General features: G+C 43.4%; 1 protein-coding gene across 3 annotated transcripts in view; it reads right to left on the bottom strand.

Moving 5' to 3' along the window:
- Window positions 1-18,639, bottom strand: part of ATRN (attractin) — a 153,847-nt gene that overhangs the window by 23,263 nt on the left and 111,945 nt on the right. For 2 of the 3 annotated variants that reach the window (XM_042021968.1, XM_042021969.1), the window contains one exon: window positions 9,828-9,906. In XM_042021968.1, coding sequence (XP_041877902.1) covers window positions 9,828-9,906 — 79 coding nt within the window. Of the gene's footprint in view, window positions 1-9,827; window positions 9,907-16,838; window positions 17,125-18,639 lie in introns of those variants that run through there. The other variant, XM_042021970.1, reaches the window with a different exon arrangement.

The following is an 18,639-nucleotide window of genomic DNA, read 5'->3' on the forward strand; positions in this document are numbered from 1 at the left end:
CAAACAGCTATTCAGGTTACCAGGTTAATTGACTAATATAACCTATGCCGTGCTTCCTGACAAGAAAAGCCTGGACATTTTATTCCCACCATAAAACAGCCACCAGGCTCCATATAGCCATCCTGTTACATCCACCTCAGCAACTGCCCTCTGCAGATACTGCTTCATGAGCACAGGGCTCCAGGAGCTTTGGGGGTAGGGCTCTGGTATTTTCAGCCATGAAATAATGGTGCTTTTTCCAGAAGAAAGGCACACATTCTGGATTTTATTTGCTCCTTATGAAGAATGGCTTTAAAAACAAGCTTATTGAAACAGCCATCTTGAACTCTTAATAAACTCCAGTATTTACATGAGCAACTTGTCTCAATTTTTTTGAAGAAGGAAATCACACCAGGAAGGAAACCAGTAGGAACTCAAGGAGGACAGTAGTGAAGTACTGGGACAGGTTGCCCAGAGAAGCTGCAGCTGCCCCTGGATCCCTGGAAGTGTCCAAGGCCAGGTTGGATGGGGCTTGGAGCAGCCTGGGATAGTGGGAGGTGTCCCTGCCCACAGCAGGTGGGGCAACGAAATGAGCTTTAAGGTCCCTTAGCAGCCAAACCATTCTATCGTTCTATGATTCTAGAACCATGGGTGTGTTAAGCGAGCAGCAGGCATGAATGAGCTTTCATTTCAATGGAGAGTAAAAGCAAAGCAAGCAGGATCCCACCGAAAGGGAAGAAAATTGCAGCAGACAGGATGTATTCAGGCCAGGCGGCCTGAGTATGTCTGCTGGTATGTCTGGGACCATTACACCAACCCACAGTCGAAGGAGGTGAACTTCAACAACGAGAGCCAGAAAAGAGTGATGGTCTGATCAACAGTGGGTTTTTCCCCAGGAAACTTGTAGCTCTAATTTTTCAAGGTATTTCTGAAATTCAGATATTTCTGGACCCACAGGTTGCTCTTTTTAGAAGTACAGCTACTCCAAGCATCCTGAGGACATACATTTGGTTTGAGAAGAACATTTGTTGAAGACATTCCAACAAAGCAAGCTACACATTCCTTTACTTTGACAGAATCACAGAATCATTAAGGCTGGAAAACCCTCTAAGACCATTGAGTCCAACTATTAACCCAGCACTTCCAAGGCCACCAATAACCCATGTCCCCAAGTGCCACATCCACATGGCTTTGAAATCCCTCCGGGGATGGGGACTCCACCACTGCCCTGGGCAGCTGTGTCAGAACCAGAAAGCCCTTTCTGTGAACAAATTTTTCCTTATGTCTACCCTAAGCCTCTCCTGGCACAGCTTGAGGCTCTTCCCTCTCATCCTGATGAGACAAATACTATTAGAAGTCATCCTTAAATATTCATATGATAACCTTCAAGGTTGCAATGAATTTTAGATAGTGCCTCAAGGATTCGGTTATAACCAAGCCCCTGCTGAACTGGGTCTCTGATCCTGTAGTTCTGTACCACCATGGAAAAAATCAAGCTCCCCCCATGAACAAGCAAAATCACACACTGTGCTCTCCATGCTGTCCACAGCCAACCTGAAAACCCAGGAGACTCCAAAATCAGCTGTGTTCTGAGCCACACTCCTGTCAGTACTGCAGAGATGGACCAAAACCCAGAGCCTTCACAAACCACAGCAAGTCTACAGGAAGTCCCAGCTCTAGTGTCACAGCAAGGGGAGAAAGATAAGGAAGATGTAGATGATTAGAGGGATGGAACACCTATGAGTAAAGGCTGAGTTAGTTCAGACTGGTACTTTGAGCTTATTCCTGCAAATCCTTTTGCTTCAAGGACTCCATTTGAATTCAGCAGGCAGCATGTCCCATTTATGCACAAATAACTATTTCCGTATGCACATAAACTATCAACACCCTATTTTCAGGCACGATTAACTTAGCTGGGGGGACACGTCCCAGAACTCACCTGTAATGACATCTCCCAGCAGCTTGCAGGCTGCTGACAATCAGTGTGGAAAGGGGACACCACCCTCACCAGGTTCCCAAGGACCTGTGGAGAAGGTTCCAGCCCTGGTGGCAGTGGCAGCTTGATGCATCTGCATGTCTGCTGGGCCAGCTCCAACAGGTGCTCAGGCCCCATGGAATCATGCAATGGTTTAGGTTGGAAGAGACCATAAAGACCATCTAATTCCAACCCCCTGCCATGGGCAGGGACACCTTCCATAGAGCAGGTTGCTCCAAGCCCTGTCCAACTTCCAGGGATCCAGGGGTAGCCACAGCTTCTCTGGGCACCCTGTGCCAGGGTCTCACCACCCCCACAGCCAGGAATTTCTTCCCAATATCCCATCTAACCCTGCCTTCTGGCAGTGGGAAGCCATTGCCTGCATCCCGTCCCTCTATCCCTTGTCCAAAGTCCCTCTCCAGATCTCCTGGGGCCCCTTTAGGCCCTGCAAGGAGTTCTAAGGTCACCCTGGAGCCTTCCCTTCTCCAGACTGAACACCCCCAGCTCTCCCAGCCTGGTTCCAAGGAGAATCACTGTACATTACTTGGAAGTAACATATAGATCCTGCTGTAGGAACATTTGCTTTATATCATTGTAACTTGGTGACCTTGAGGGGAAGGGGAGAAGACAATGGAGTTACCTTCCAAAACAAAAATTGGCATCAGCAAAAAATAAACATAAGAGCCATAAATATTCCATGAAGATGAGCCACAGTGTCTCAGAACGAAGTGATTTAAAGCATTTAACTACAATTACACTAACTACCATGTAAGTCAACAAACAAACAATTTTCTCTGATGCTTTCATCATCACTGAAAATTAAGTTTTTAAGCCCCTAGAGCAGTGCACATATTAATGTTAGCTAATTAGTTTTGTAACTGACTTTGCAGGCTATGTTGAAAGGGAGAGGAGGAGAGAATTAATGTTCAAATCCTTCTCAACAGGCATTTCCACACTTCAGAACTATAACAAACCAGAAAGCAAAGCTGCCGGGAAGTTGCCTCATGCTGAAATGACAGAAGATATTTAATTCAGGGCTGATTAAGATAAGCAAGTTATTCATCACAATCATGCCCAGTAGGAGGGCATAGAAATCCTGACCTTTAATAAGAAGAATAAGATCATTTCTTTTTAAAAGATCAGAAGGATCTAGTCCATGCAGACCAAAATATACACCAATACCTGATAATTACACAATAGCACAATGAAGCTTTAGCTCAGTAGAGCTCTTCTGGAGTAAGTACACAACACTCCTTCTCTCCCTAATTTTTCGAAATAACTAAATTAGATACCTGTACAGCTGATGCCTACCATCAGAAAGAGACCTTGGGAGTCTGAAACGAGAACACCTTCAATACACCTGCAGTCATGAGCTTTTTCTAAACAAGGTTGAACTCTCCCAAAGATGGGCTTGATAGAATCAGCATCATGGAATGGCTTGGGTTGGAAGGGACCTAAAAGCCCATCCAGTTCCACCCCCTGCCAAACAGAAGGTTCGATCCAATGGGTTGGTATCCCAAGGATGATACTTGAGCTTCATCTAATTTCATACTCCAGCTTCATCTTTGCTCAAGTTCCCACCAGTTCTTTTTTGGGATACAAAACCAACTGAACTCTCTAGCACCAGCCCCACTGTTACAAGGCCTCAGTCGTCTGCCAGCACCACGTCTGTGACTGCCAGCCCAATCCAATGGTGTCCTACACAGAGAGGCTAAAGACCCAACTGGTCAGCTGGAACTGGCCATCTGCAAGTTCCCCCGAGATGAGCTGCACTGGGCACAGAAGTGACAGGAACATGTTCAAACAAAAACAGACCATCAATTTCCCCCCTAAGCGGGAATCTCTTGTCAACACTAATATTTTGGGATGTTTTTCCTCTTCAGGGCATCTCTTATTTCTGCTACAGTTTCCTTCAGTTGGTGACCAAAGCCACATGGATCACGGCGGAGCACACAGTGTTTGTATTTCGGAAAAAGCCTCCTGGCACTATGAGCTGGTTCCCATTCATGGATTTTAAATTTAGGGAGAGCGGAAAGTTACGATTATTTGATCTGACCTCCTGCCTAGTACGAGTCACTGAATTGCACCATGTGCTTGACCTAGAAAAGGTCCTTCCAAAAGCACTGATTCTGAGAGCCATGTTTCTAAAAATAGAAATCATTGGCATTGCCACTTTTGCCATTAAAAAGAAGGGGAAAAAACTCCCAGTTTTTCACTTTTTTACAGTTGCTGACATTGGGTGTTACAGACTGGTTCAGCATGGAAAGGACCTAAAGTTCATCTAGTCCAATCCCCTGCCATGGGCAGGGACATACTGTTTAAACTTTTGGCAGATCCTTTAGAAGATCCTCATCCCATCATGAATCTGCTATGATTCCTTTCCACAGCCACTGACTGGCATCACCAAACCTCAATATGTTCTTCCTTGGAGAAAATGAGGAATTTGTGGTGCTTTAAACTCTTGCTTATCTTCCAGATAACAAATTAATCTTTCAGTGTTGTTCTCCACCATCTGCAATACCCAAAACATTGCTGAGAGTAGTGTGGACACAGTACTCCAATGACTTGTTACACCCAGTAGTAACACTGCGCTCTTATTTTACTACTCATAAATGCAGGAAATGGAAATTTACATACAGTTATTAGAACACCACAGCCACCATTACTTCAGTCTATCATCTGGGGAATAGCTATTCTGGGAAGTAAACCCACCTTAACTGCATAAATAAAAGATAATCAGGCTTATGCTTCCCACTGTAAAGAGAGAAATTAGTGTGCTCACCATGTGACTTGACCTCCTCAGTCACCTGCTGGCTGTCATTTCTCACTCCTCCAAGTCTTGTTTTCTCTACAAACCACCCCAAACTAAAGCTTAATATTTTCTTTTTGCTGACAGACACCAAATAGTGCTGTCAGTGCTATGGAACAAGAAGGTCTACATGGCAAATGACTGCTGTGAGGTTAGAGAATACACCAGGAAACCCTCCAAAGCACCTGGGACTGCCCAAATCTAGAGGTATTTGTTGCCAGACCTTTTAATACTTCTGCATAAGTTTGATACCAAATCCCTTGGAGCAGATCCTGGTCCAAAACACCACTGGAGACTCTAAACAATGATGAAGAGCCTGAATTACAGTTAGTTTGAAAATATTTCAAATCTAAAGCTTTTTCTTTGACCAAGGATGCCCTTAATCACAGTCTGCGAGAGAAGATCTAAGAGATGAATGAAATACTAACAGGTGAGAGCAGGAAGGGGAAGGAAAGGAAGGCAGGGCAATAAGCAATACACAGCACACATCCCTTGGAACATCTTTGCTGTAAAAAACATAGAAATTTGCTTGCCTACGTGGTATTCTGTGTGCATGGATGTTACAGGGGAGGATGCCAGTGGAAACAGAAGCACTACTAAGTTTTGAATATACTTGGGAGGGAAAAAGGTCTCAGTAAGGACATCAAGAAGGAGAAGGATAATTCCTGCAGTAAATCAATACACAAACCCCATCCTGAATAACTGGGTGACTCGCAGAGTGAAAATATTCAGTCTTAGATAGTCTTGGCAAGAAAGGAGGCAAAATACAGATCATTTAATGTTAAGGGTTAAATTGAGCTCTAGACATGCAAATTTAGTTATCTCTGTAGGTGCTTGCTATTGAAACTCCCACCACATTCCAAAGAGGCACAGAGAGTGATCCAGCTGACCCTCACCACCCTGGGTCAGCCATGATCCCTTTGCTGGGAGGGAGCTACTCCTTGCTCCAAGTGAAGGAAACAAAGCAGACTGAGGGTGAAGAAAAGAGGATTTGGATGCAAAAACAGAACAATAGCACAGAAAATTCCTGACAGCAGATGAGCATATTAAAATTCTAACATCATGCTCATACTTTGTGCGTTATTCTCTCTTACCACCTTGATTCCTTTAACATGTCATTTTCTATAGACAAGACAGAAAGGTTTCCTATCCCTATTTCCTAATGTCAGTCACCTTATTCCAAGCCTCCTATAAAAGCTGCCTTTTTATTTCTATTTTCCTTTTTTAAGACGTCTGAAGATACTCAAACCTGGGACTCAATGGCAAGGGAATAAACACACAGTTTACAACCCCATCTCCTGAATGCCCGATTGTTGAGCTTGGATGGGTTACCCTTCCTTCTTGGACCAGGGTAGGAGAGCAGAGGAGGCTGCTGTTCTGCTAAGTTCTTTATTTCACAGTCTCACAGCTTTCTTGAAGGCAGAGTTTGAAGGGGGTTACATGATAAAGGCAAGCAGCAACAGCAAACAGCAGGCAAAAACAACTTTTTCTTCTAATTCTATAAGCTTTATATTTTTTCTTACAGAAGTGTGGATTATATTTGTTAACTGACCAATAAGATTAACACACGATTCTAGTTTTCTTTTTCTTAACCTATCCTGGTCTAATTCTAACAGTCGTAAGCCTCACACAAGTACTACATGGGTATTACACAGATTTGCATATACAGTTTCTATCAGCTCTTATTGTTTATGTGAACACTCCATCTAAAAAACGTGAACAGTGTAATTCTATCTATGTTTTGTCTAAAGTAAAGAATTCTGTGAAAAGGTAACACTGCTGCAGTAAGAACTGTGTTTAAGGCCTCTGCTACAGCTTTTTAATGTTTAAGGCACTTAGCATATATTTCTACTGAAGTTAAAAATCTATACTTCTATTTCACTTTGGTGTGGCTTCATGTATCTCAGCTTGTCCAAAGGTTTTAATTCAACCCCTGTGCTTTGGCTTCCCTCTGCGCCTGAGTCCAGAGGAGCTTTCACTCCAACACCTGATACGGCACAAATCATTCCCATTTTTACTTCAGGTCAAGTTTTACACTCTGCAAGGTCTGAACTTTCTCTGTGTTCCAAACTCATTTTCCTACACATTGGCTGCACCATGTTTGCACACCCAACAGCCCCTTCAGTCAGGAGGCTGAGAAGCACTGACATGGACACATGCAAGCAGCTGGCCAGAGAAGTGCAGCTGAAATACAGAAGAGGAAAGAAGTCAGGAGAATCTTGTATATTTCACAAGATCCTGATGGAGATTTTGGATTTGTAGCATGCTGCCTTCTCCATAAGGAGCAAAGCAAACTTGGTTTCAACCAAATGATGCTGCTGTGTTCCATTAACCAGCCACACCAAGCACAGCTGTATGCCTTCTCCCACCACATTTTCCAAGCAATCCTGGCTGAGTAATTTTTGACTACTAAACCTGTCAGCACACTTCTTTTTCTGCCCTACACATATCTCAAAACAAGTCTCAGCGATCAGCTTTTCACTCTGCACTGTGAGAAGAAGCTGGGCACTTTCAGTGCTTGGGCTGGAAGCAGATGTGTTGGATAGCTGGGAATTACCTGCACACTGCATCATATCTTACTGACTTCTGGGTTAAGATTAGAGAACAAGCACATGGGAAACAGGTGATTGTAACTTGACTACTGCTAAAAATACAGCCCAAACCAGAGAAAGATCTTCCTTCAGGGCTGCAGCATTTTGTAGAATCATGGAACAGTTTGGGTTGGAAGGGACCTTGAAGATCTTCTAGTGCCAACCCCTGCCATGGGCAGGGACACGTTCCACTAGACCAGGGTGCTCCAAGCCCTGTCCAGCCTGGCCTTGGATACTTTCAGGGACGGGGCACTGATCATTATTTTTAACTACTAAAGAGACCTTTGCTTTGGTTTATTGAGAGTCAGTACAAAGAAACTCTACCTTCAAGCTAAAAAAATCATCTTAGATAACAAATTTTTGGGTGGACTTTTGTTTCTGGAGACAGTCTTTATTAATATATGTAATTATGGCACGACAAAGACTTTAAACTGTTTCCTCAAGACTTACAAGTATTTCATTTCTCAGATGAATGGAACAGCAGAGATCCATGAATTACAAGATAGAGTCACTAGATAAAAAGAGAGAGCAAGACAAATAACAGCAAAAGACAGGAATGTGCCTGGAAAACACCACCCTGAACAACTGCCTGTCAAACAGCCACACGTGTAGATTGAATTTAGACCAAAACACGCCAATATGTTGCCAGTAGTCCAGCTTTTTTTTCCTTAAAACATGCATCAGACTGTAACTTAATTTATAGAGACATTTCTCACTTAGGCCACTGCTCAAATACTTTAACTGAGCTCCAAAGCACAGTATTTACTTCTCAGTCTGTATTCCTTATACATTCCTAGATAACATTTAACCCCAGGAGCCACAGGGAATGTTATGCTGACTTCATTTCTTGCCAAGAAAGTGAGCAGGAAAAAACCAGCTGCCCTAGTAAAAACTGATCTACCTTCAGAGAATACAGAAAACCTCAAAGACTTCCATTATTTCCAAGATTAAGGGTTATCTGTTTGAAAAGCAATGATTATATTCTGCAGCGAGTTCACCAGTAAGAGCAGAAACATCTGAAGCAGAAAGAGGAAGAAGAGGAGAAGGGTTATCAGACATCATCCTGCTTTATTACCACAGAGGAGCTCCTCGTATGGAATAAATTCATATTATTCACACCACTGCACTGCAAAGTACAACCAGCTACAGATTTTTGAAGATATGCAGGAAACAGGGACTTACAAAGAATTCCAGCACTGAAAAAATTAATCCCCCAAATCCTCTTGATCAACTCCTATGTGGGAACAAACCACTCTTGAACAGAACAGTGACACAGCTGGGTGTCTGCAGCTGCCAAGAGCTTCATCCTAGCAGGACAGCTGGGAGGAAAACCTATAGGAATGGGCAGATCTCACCTGAAAATCCCAAAGCAGGGGAGAAACACACCTTATTCCTTAGGGAATCTGGCCTCAGGTTATGACATATAGATAAGTATACACAGGAAGTGCACATGGACTTGCTCGAATAATGTCTCGCTTCTCTCCTTTTGCATAGAAATAAACAGATTAAAACAAGACAAAGCTCCTAGAAATAATTCCAGGTGCAGCCCAGCCCAACCTCTGATACCTGTACATTATATGGGGCTCTCCTACCATGCTTTTAGCACTGAGAAAACCCAATGAATGTGTGGTTGGTTGCTTGTGGCACACAGGACTTCTCTACAAACACAACTCAGGTATTTGGCATTTGTGCTGGAAAATGAGGACTAAGGACACATTCTGTGTGCCACAACAATTGGCCACCTCACCCTGGTCACCCTGAGTGCTTTGGGTGGAACAGGAAACAAGGTTCCATTGAGAAGCAAGAGAAGAAGGCAGTGAAAAAAAAAATTAGGGATAAACAAGGAGGAACCAGATTTTGGGGTGTAAAGCACAAAGTTATTTACATGATGCAAATGCAAAAAGTTGTGAAGCTGGTTTGGACCATGGGTAGGTGAAGAAGAAAAAACTTTGGCTCTAAAATTTGCATTTTTAAGTAGTAAACTACAGCCTTCTAAATCCTGGGTGGCTTCCCCACCTTCTTCTTATGCTCCTAATGTTCCGGGGGGGGAAAAACCAACCTCCCAAAATATCTGAGTAAGGTTTAATTTGAAAATGGGGATTTGACTTCTTTTTTTAACATATTAAAGCAAGAGCTAATGTTTCTATTTTCTGTTTCCTATTTTGAAACAGATGTGCAGAATCTCCTAATTTATGTGGTTTTGTACTTATGTTGTCTAGAAATAGAAGTTCTGGGAATTCAGGATATTCACCCCTATTTTTTTGGTGCTTCACAGAAACTGCAGCATCCGGATACTAAAATAACATAATTTGTCACTGAAACTGTAATCAAAAATACACTAAAGGCCTAAACAGCAGTATTAACTGAATTAGCTTAGCCTTCAATTTAAGGTTAATGTGATGCATATGTGAATAAATACTAGCGAGAACAACTATTAAAAAGACATTTAAGGAACACATTTTATCCTTCTCACCTCTCTCCGTCGTGATGCCCAGCAACTTTGTTTAATCTTCCAAACCACAGCTGCCACCAGGAGCAATGACAGGAAACAACTGGAAAGGACAGGGAAAAAAAATAGAAAATAATATTTTATTGCCTTTGTTCATAACATAGTGGCAGCTGAAAAACTCCAAGAAATGAAAAGTTAAAATAATAATTAGAGATACATTGATGAAAGAAAATCCAGCACGGTTCAGTGCTTGTGATACCCAGTGAGGAATGACACAGTTATTTTCAGGGAAAACTGTTGTTCCAAAGTTCTCTACCTGACTTCCTTAAATGACAGTAAGGGTAAAAGATTTAATCAGATTCGAAAAGCCACTATTGCCTATCTCTGGTGATATTTTAAGTGAGAGGATAACCCCCAAAACGAGAAGCCTTGAAAGAAGCAGAGAAAATTGATTATTATTTCTTTTCCAAATTACAAAAATAAGATACAGTGTAAAGTAGGTGAATTCTTGTAAACAGGCTGTTGCAGAACTACAGGCACTTCTTGATTTCCCAAAACTATATTGGTTTTCTTCAGTCAAAAGAGGGGGGGAAAAAAGGATGAATGGATTTATGAATTTCTAGGGAAAATGCAAGGAAGCAGATATAACAAAAAGGAGTAGTAAATACTAATAACAACAACAATAACAACAATTGTATTGACAGTTATGATCTTATCACACTGAATACCTAATGAGCAACTTCAAGGCACACAGGCTAAGATTAAAATCTGAACCCCAGTGGAAGCCTCTTTCCTAAAGGACTGCACTGATGGGTTACAGAAAACATCTGCAAACCTGTTTGCATGTTGCAGCACATACGGAAAGACAGTTTAAAGGAAAATTTCCATTGACAGGAAGATTAACCAGAACAGATGACTTATTTGCTCAAGTGCAGCATTCACATTAACTGCTGGGCTCTGGATGCTCCAACAGGGATTTCTCTTGAAGAGAAACTTTGCAAAGGACTGCAAAGATGTTCTCACACTCCACCCTGACAGGAGGGGGCAGCCGGGGGGGTCGGGCTCTGCTCCCAGGGAACAGGGACAGGAGGAGAGGGAACGGCCTCAGGCTGGGCCAGGGGAGGCTCAGGGTGGATATTGGGACAATTCCTTCCTGGAAAGGGCTGTCCAGCCCTGGCAGTCCCCATCCCTGGAGGGATTTCAAAGCCGTGTGGATGTGGCACTGGGGACATGGGCAGTGGTGGCTTTGGCAATGCTGGGGGAGTGCTTGATCTCGATGATCTCAGAGGGCTTTTCCAACCTAAATGATTCTGTGATACTATGACTTGGAAATACCTATAATTAAAAAGCAGGATAGACAGCAGGAACCATTCCCTGAGAAATGCAAAAGGTGGAGACTGTTCTTGTTGCCGTATCACCATCTACAGACTACATGTTATGAAAACTCCATGGATTGGGCACACACACCCAAAGACAGCCAGTCAGTGATGGGACTACACTTTTCAGGCTTAGATATGCACAGAAACATGCTTTACTATCATATAGCACATAACATTAAAAAATTTGCACTTGTTTGACTTCATGGTCCTGGCACAGGGCGCCCAGAGCAGCTGTGGCTGCCCCTGGATCCCCGGCAGTGCCCAAGGCCAGGCTGGACAGGGCTTGGAGCAGTCTGGGATAGTGGAAGGTGGCCCTTGTGACATGGCAGGGGGTGGAATGAGATAAGCTTTGAGGTCCCTTCCGACCCAGACAAGTCTGGGATTCTGTGACTTCAGCATTGAAATATCTGCATAGCTTTTAAAGACTCCTACAGCGCCCGTTTCTTTATAAATTTAAGGAGGAGCATGGAGAGATTTGTTTTGTCTCTTTCATTTTAAGAAATCACTTCAACCACATTTTCTCTAAATATTAAAATCTGACATTCTTGCACTGTAAAAGCCTGGCCATGTTTCTGCAAACACAAATAGTTTAGACAAGCATTTTAATGGCTATTTTCCTTTTTTAAAGGTACTGGATTACTACTGAGTTTTGCAGTAAAAAAACAATGCGCCTCCAGTAAGTAAAAGGCATGGACATTAAATCCTTAATTGCTATCTTGTTGAAGAATCATAGAGTATCTTAGTTTCACAGGACCCATCAAGATCAAGTCTATTTCCCTGCTCTTTGCAGGACAGAAGCAAACATGCATTGTCCAGGACTGAGGATTTCATACCATCAGCCTGCTATTTCTTACAGCAGACTGTCCATAGCACCTGGAAACAGTATTTCTCTCCAGGAGAAGGTTACTCTTGTATGAGATGGAATTTCACTTATTCCACACTTGCATGGGCACAACTGAATGAAGGAATAGAAAAAATTTTGAGTGCTCGCATTTGTCTTGGGATTCACAGAATCACAGAATGGTTGAATTTGGAAGGGACCCTAAAGCCCACCCAGTTCCACTCCCTGCATGGGCAGGGACACCTCCCACTATCCCAGGTTGCTCCAAGCCTCATCCAACCTGACCTTGGACATTTCCAGGGACGGGGCATTAAACTCCTGTTAGCTTCCCACAGCACAAATGCCACCACACTTAATGGCTTTGCTAAGCTTTTTTTTTTCTTATTTTAAGCTCTCTTTTCCTTCAATAAATCTAAATGTGCTCCCTGAAGAGCAAAAATCCAAATTGTATCCTTGCAAACCCAGCTCAGCCCAGCCATGAGCTAAATCTTTGGTCTGCTTTGTTTTCAGTAATGTTTTAATATCATTATACAAATGGAGAATGAAAATACAACAAAATTTTCAAGGCAGTGGAGGAAAGTGATCCTGGCTCCACATTACATTTAACCATGAAAAAGAAATATATTCAAAGTACCTGCAGGAGTGCCCAGGACAGGCTGCCAAAGCCAACACCTGCCAGGCAATTGTCTTCACCTCGTGACTCCAGCAAGAAGCTTCATTTCAGAAGAAAGCATTCAAACTGCCAGAGGGCAAGCTGGATGGAATATGGGGAACAAATGCTTCCCTGTGAGGATGGTGAGGCCCTGGCACAGGGTGCCCAGAGCAGCTGTGGCTGCCCCTGGATCCCTGGAAATGTTCCAGGCCAGGTTGGACAGGGCTTGGAGCAACCTGGGGTAGTGGAAGGTGTAACTGCTGTGGAACTGGATGGGCTTTAAGGTCCCTTCCAACTCAAGCCATACCATGATTTTCTGATTTTAGATGCAGTTTATATGCAACATAAGCAGCTGCCATGGCTTTTCCGTGGTTTATCTCCTCAATACACCTTTTTTTGGGGAAACAAGATGGAAGTGCAAAGGGCAGAGGAAAAATGCCACCAATGGCAAAATGCCATTAATCTCGAGCACCTCTGTTAAATTACCTATTTCAGTTGAGTTTCTCCAGGAGGAGTTTCTCAGGAGGTCAGGGATACAGATGAACTTGCATTGTGCCACCCACAGCCAGCAAAGTCAACAAGGTCTCCACCTTTACACAGTAACATGCTCCAGTCACATGTATCTATCAGACAGCTTCAGAAATAGACACACCAAATAGAAGATGCAAATCAAAACATGCTTAACTGCTACAAGGATGGCCCCTTTTCAGGAAAAAAGTGACCTCAGCAATTTGAAAATTGTTGGACCTCTTATTTTGAGTTGATTTCATAGAATCACAGAATCATTTATGTTGGAAAAGACCTCTAAGATCATCAAGTCCAACCATTAACTCAGCACTGCCAAGGCCACCACTAAACCATGTCCCCAGCTGCCACATTTACAGTGGCACTGTAAATATGTCTCCCTACGTATTATTTACTCCCTCAGAGAAGAAAGCTAGAGTGGAGAACTAAGAGGATCACCTTTATTACTAAATCTCCTTTCCAAAATGCAACACTGCACAAGTCTGCATGTCCCAGAGTCTTTCATTGGTTTCCCTTTCCTGCCCATTTCTGGCACCACAGCCAAGATTTTTGTGAGAAAACACAGCAAGGAATTAACAATTAAAGACTAATAAAAACTTCTGCTAAAACGCACACCACAGTACCCTTGTATTTCAGGGGAACAGCACCATACATCTTTGTACTGTCACAAGGAGGCAGCAAATATCCACAAAAGCTATAAAATCACTAAGGAAATATATTTTCCCCCTTGAACTAACAACCCTTGGAAGCACTCGGGGAGAAATAAAAGGCAGAGCCTGCTGCAGTCCATCACCTGCTGGAAGAGCCCCAGGGGCAGAGCAAAGTCAAGATCTATTGTTGCGTTTACTCAGCCTAAACCATCCTGAAATAAGTTAAAAGACCTGATGTGAGCATCAGTAGCTTTAGAGAAGTTTTTTTTTCCCTACTTTCTCTGGGAAAGCAACTTTGTAGATACAGGACCAGCAGACAGAACCAGCTGCGTGCAGAGAGATGTGCTGGGAAATGATTTGGAGTGAGAGCCGACGGTTGGCAGAGTCCTGGTAAAACACTGTGCCCTGCCTTGCTTTCTCCTCAACAGCTCCAGACACATCTCTGCCAGCCATGAAAATCCACCAGTTTACAAAAGACTTTAAAAATAAAATTTTGCTACGGGATTTGTTTTGCCCTCTCCTTCTCTTTCTTCTCCAAAAATAACAGCCTACCAAGAGCCTCCTTCATCCCAGAAATCCACTCTTCACCCAAGTCTTCTCTCTACAGCTTCCCCCATCTCAAATGGCTCCAGGGAGACCTTAGTGCCCCTTCAAGAGCCTAAAGGGGCTCCAAGAGAGCTGGAGAGGGACTTCGGGCAAGAGACAGAGGGACAGGGGAATGGCATCCTACTGCCAGAGGGCAGGGATGGGTGGGATATTGGGAAGGAATTGTTCCCTGGGAGGGTGGGCAGGCCCTGGCACAGGGTGCCCAGAGCAGCTGGGGCTGCCCCTGCATCCCTGGCAGTGTCCCAGGCCAGGTTGGACACTGGGGCTTGGAGCAGCCTGGGACAGTGGAAGGTGTCCCTGCCATGGCAGGGGGGTGAAACATGGTGATCTTTAAGTTCTCTTCCAACCCAAACTACTCTGTGATTCTATTGGTTGTTGGATTTCCATTTTCCTACGGCCTGTGACAAGTCCAGTTTAGGACCAGTTAAAGTCTTCCAACAGAAAAAAAGAAAACCTGCAAACTCAGGTGTGAAACCAGACTGAAAGGAAAAAGAACCATCAAGAGCCATCTAACACCCCCAGAGAGTTTTTCATCCCAGGGAAATTTGAACATGACTCCATTTCGGTCAGGTTCTACCAAGTAGAGCTTCCATTGGCTCACACAGTTATAAAAATCTGTGCTTACACAGCATAAATATTGCAATGCAGGGAGGAGATACATTTAAACTGTATGGACAGTTTTCTATTTGGCAAATAGCTTTGTTAATTCATTCTTAATTATTCATTAGATTATTTAAGTACAATAAATGAGCGATGTGGTTATAAATAATCTCTCCTCAGTTGGCCTCAACACATGCATGAATTCTTAGTTGATCAGCCTTCAGTGCTTGTTATACCACTGGGTTACCAGTTATACCAACGTTATACCACATTGACACAAAAATCTGAGCTTAAACACACTGTCTGGTTTTATTCTGGACTTTAATCTCCTTTTCACCACAGAGAGAATACTCTCTCCACTCCCAGTATCCTTAAAGCTTTTCAAACAAGTCCACTTTCATTTTTAAATGTCTGGAAAACTCCATCAGCACTTTACTATGATGCATTCTCAGGAGGGGAGAAGAAAATCCATCTGGTGTATTAGGGCACAATTATTAAACCCTCGTGAAATGTTTATCCACATCAGAATTGCTTGTAAAAAACGGCAGCTTTAAACACCAAAATGTACAGCAGCCTCACTGCTAATGTGCTTTAACATATACAGGTCACTTAATAATTTCAGAAAGCACTGCTATGATTACTAGAAACACAGCCCAAATTATTTTGATGAATTGGAAGCTATTTAAGTGCTATTTACAAGTAAATTTTAATATGCTGCAAAGTTACAGGACACATTTTAAAGTACTAGATGCATTAAACCTTGAAATAATTGGAACAAGCACATAACATGCACGTGGTTGGTTGGGTTGTGCCAAACAGCTGCCTGCAGCCCCTCGAGACAGATTCCCGACCTCCTCTTTCTGCTGAAGATGGCAGAAGCCATGAGCCATCAACAAGCCACAACTCACCTTAGTTGTGGCAGAGAAGGGCAACGAAGAGAGGGAAGGGTCTGGAGCACAGGGGACATGGGTTAAACCCAGATGGAAATTAAGCACTGCAAAGCCACTCAAGCTCTGTCTCTTCCCCCCCACCCTGGTGGAGCGCGGAGGAGAATCAAAAGTAAAATTTGTAGGTTGAGAGAAGAACAGTTTAATAATTGAAAACAAAGCAAAACACAATAACAATGGCTAATAATAATGATGATGATATTAAAAAGAGAAAGAAAAAAACCCAACCAAACAGCTGATGCACAATATAATTGCTCACCACCTGCTGACCAGTGCCAGCCCCCCTTCCCAGATCAAACCCTTCCAGGTAACTCCCCCAGTTTATACACTGGGCTTGATGTTCTATGGTGTGGAATATCCATTTGGCCAGTTGGGGTCACCTGTCCCAGCTATGATCCCTCCCACTTTGAGTAACTTCTCACTGGCAGAGCAAGAGGAAAAAAAAAAGCCCAACAAACTTCTGAGAAACACATCTTAGCAAAACCCAAAGCATCAGTGTATTATCAACATTATTCTCATTCTGAACCAAAAACACTGCACTAGAACAGCTCCTGAGAAGAAACTAACTCTATCCCAGCCAAAACCAGGACAACAAGTCTGATCAGGAGCAGCTGAGGGAGCTGGAGGGGCTCAGGCTGGAGCAAAGGAGGCTCAGGGGGACCTTGTGGCTCTGCACAAGTCCCTGACAGGAGGGGGCAGCCGGGGGGGTCGGGCTCTGCTGGCAGGGAACAGGGACAGGAGGAGAGGGAACGGCCTCAGGCTGGGCCAGGGCAGGCTCAGGGTGGATATTGGGGAAATTCCTTCCTGGAAAGGGCTGTCCAGGCCTGGCACAGCTGCCCAGGGCAGGGGTGGAGTCCCCATCCCTGGAGGGATTTCAGAGCCCTGTGGATGTGGCACTTGGGGACATGGGCAGGGGTGGCCTTGGCAATGCTGGGGGAGTGCTTGAACTCAATGATCTCAGAGGGCTTTTCCAGCCTAGACGATTTTATGATTCTGTTCTATGATTATGGAAAATGAAGTAAAGAGTGCTGAGAAGAAGATGGAAGCTATGGATGCTGAAATGTTAATCTTCTTAATTTTGTTAGAAATCATGTAAAGATATTCCCAATCTCTTCCTTTTCCTAAAAAAAAAAAAAAAAAAAAGGACTCAGACTGTATTTTAGGCACATATTTAGTAATTCCATTTGTGCTGCAATAAAAAATTACTTAATAAGCAACAAGAGTAAATAAAATATTTGCAGCATAACTCCAGATTTGAATTATTGCAGAAGGCCATTCCCACTTATTGGAAACACTGGGAAAACACTTACAGTCAGGAAAAACAATATATGGCACACAAAACCATCTGCCTGAGTCCCGTACTGAGCAAATAGTGCTCCTGCTCAAGTTTTTCTGAGGAACAAGTCCAATTATTTGTATCAAACTAAAATTACACATTTCCATTTGATATTCAAACCCTAACAGAGGCACATGAGGTTTGATGAGACACCATGAAAACACTAAACCGACAGCTTTTGTTCCATTTGTGAAATAACAACCATTTCTCTAACACTCATTGTAAGCCTACGGTGGGACAGGAGAGTCAGTGTTGGATCATGGAATCTCACACTGGCTTGGGCTGGAAGGGACCTTATATCCAGTTTCAACCACCCTGCCAGCAGCGGGAACACCTCCCACTAGACTAGACCAGACACTGGACTCCCTTAGAAGGTTGTTTCAAGGACAGATAAGGAAGACAAGACAAACAGCAGGCAAGAAACGAGATGAACTGTGCATGTGAGAACCCAGAAGAGAAGTGCAGTAGAAGACACCAGAGGTATGGGTAAATCAGTGTAATAAAGCTCAGGATGAGATCATACAATAGAATAATGGAATGGTTTGACTTGGAGAGACCTTAAAAGGGCATCTAGTCCAACCCCTCTGCCGTGAATAGGAACATCTTCAACTAGACCAGACTGCTCAGAGCCCTGTCCAGCCTGGACTGGAATGTTTCAAGGGATGGGGTATTCACCACCTCTCTGGGAAGCCTAGTCCAGTGTTTCACCACCCTCACCATAAAAAATTTCTTCCCTAATCTAGCCTTAATAGACCCTCTTAATTTAAAGTCATCACCCTTTGTTCTATCACTACAGGCCCCACTTAAATGTCTGTCCCCATTTTCCTTTGAACCTTCTTTTAAGTATGTAGAGATCACAATAAGGTCTCCCAAATTTTCTCTAGGCTGAGCTTGATTCTATTTAACTAGACCTCAGAGAAAAATTGATTATACTATTCACACCCTCACACTCACAAATGCCCAGGGTACTGGGAGCTGGTCTGGGTAACATCACTTGTGTCCCACACACAGGACAAGACCTGCTGGTTCTCAGGTCCTCACCACATCTCCTCCCTTCTTTCCAGGAGGGAAAGCTGGAAACAAACTAACCTGGTTTAGAGGGCTTATAGGTCTTTATACCCTGTAGGTCCCAACAGCTTTTTGGGTTCAGCTTTGTTCCCCTCACACTTCTGACCTTTTAGGCCAATCTCTTAGCCAATGCCTCCATGTCCTTGTTAGAGTCTCTCAGTGCTGCTACACCAGGAAAAGCAAAGGCAGCAGTGACAACAAAAGCCATGCCTGCAGCTCCTGTCCTGCTGTT

The sequence above is a fragment of the Corvus kubaryi genome, unplaced genomic scaffold, assembly GCF_017639235.1.
Source record: "Corvus kubaryi isolate FWS band 111438036 unplaced genomic scaffold, C.kubaryi_AGA036_p1.0 37182, whole genome shotgun sequence".
Taxonomy (NCBI): Eukaryota; Metazoa; Chordata; class Aves; order Passeriformes; family Corvidae; genus Corvus; species Corvus kubaryi.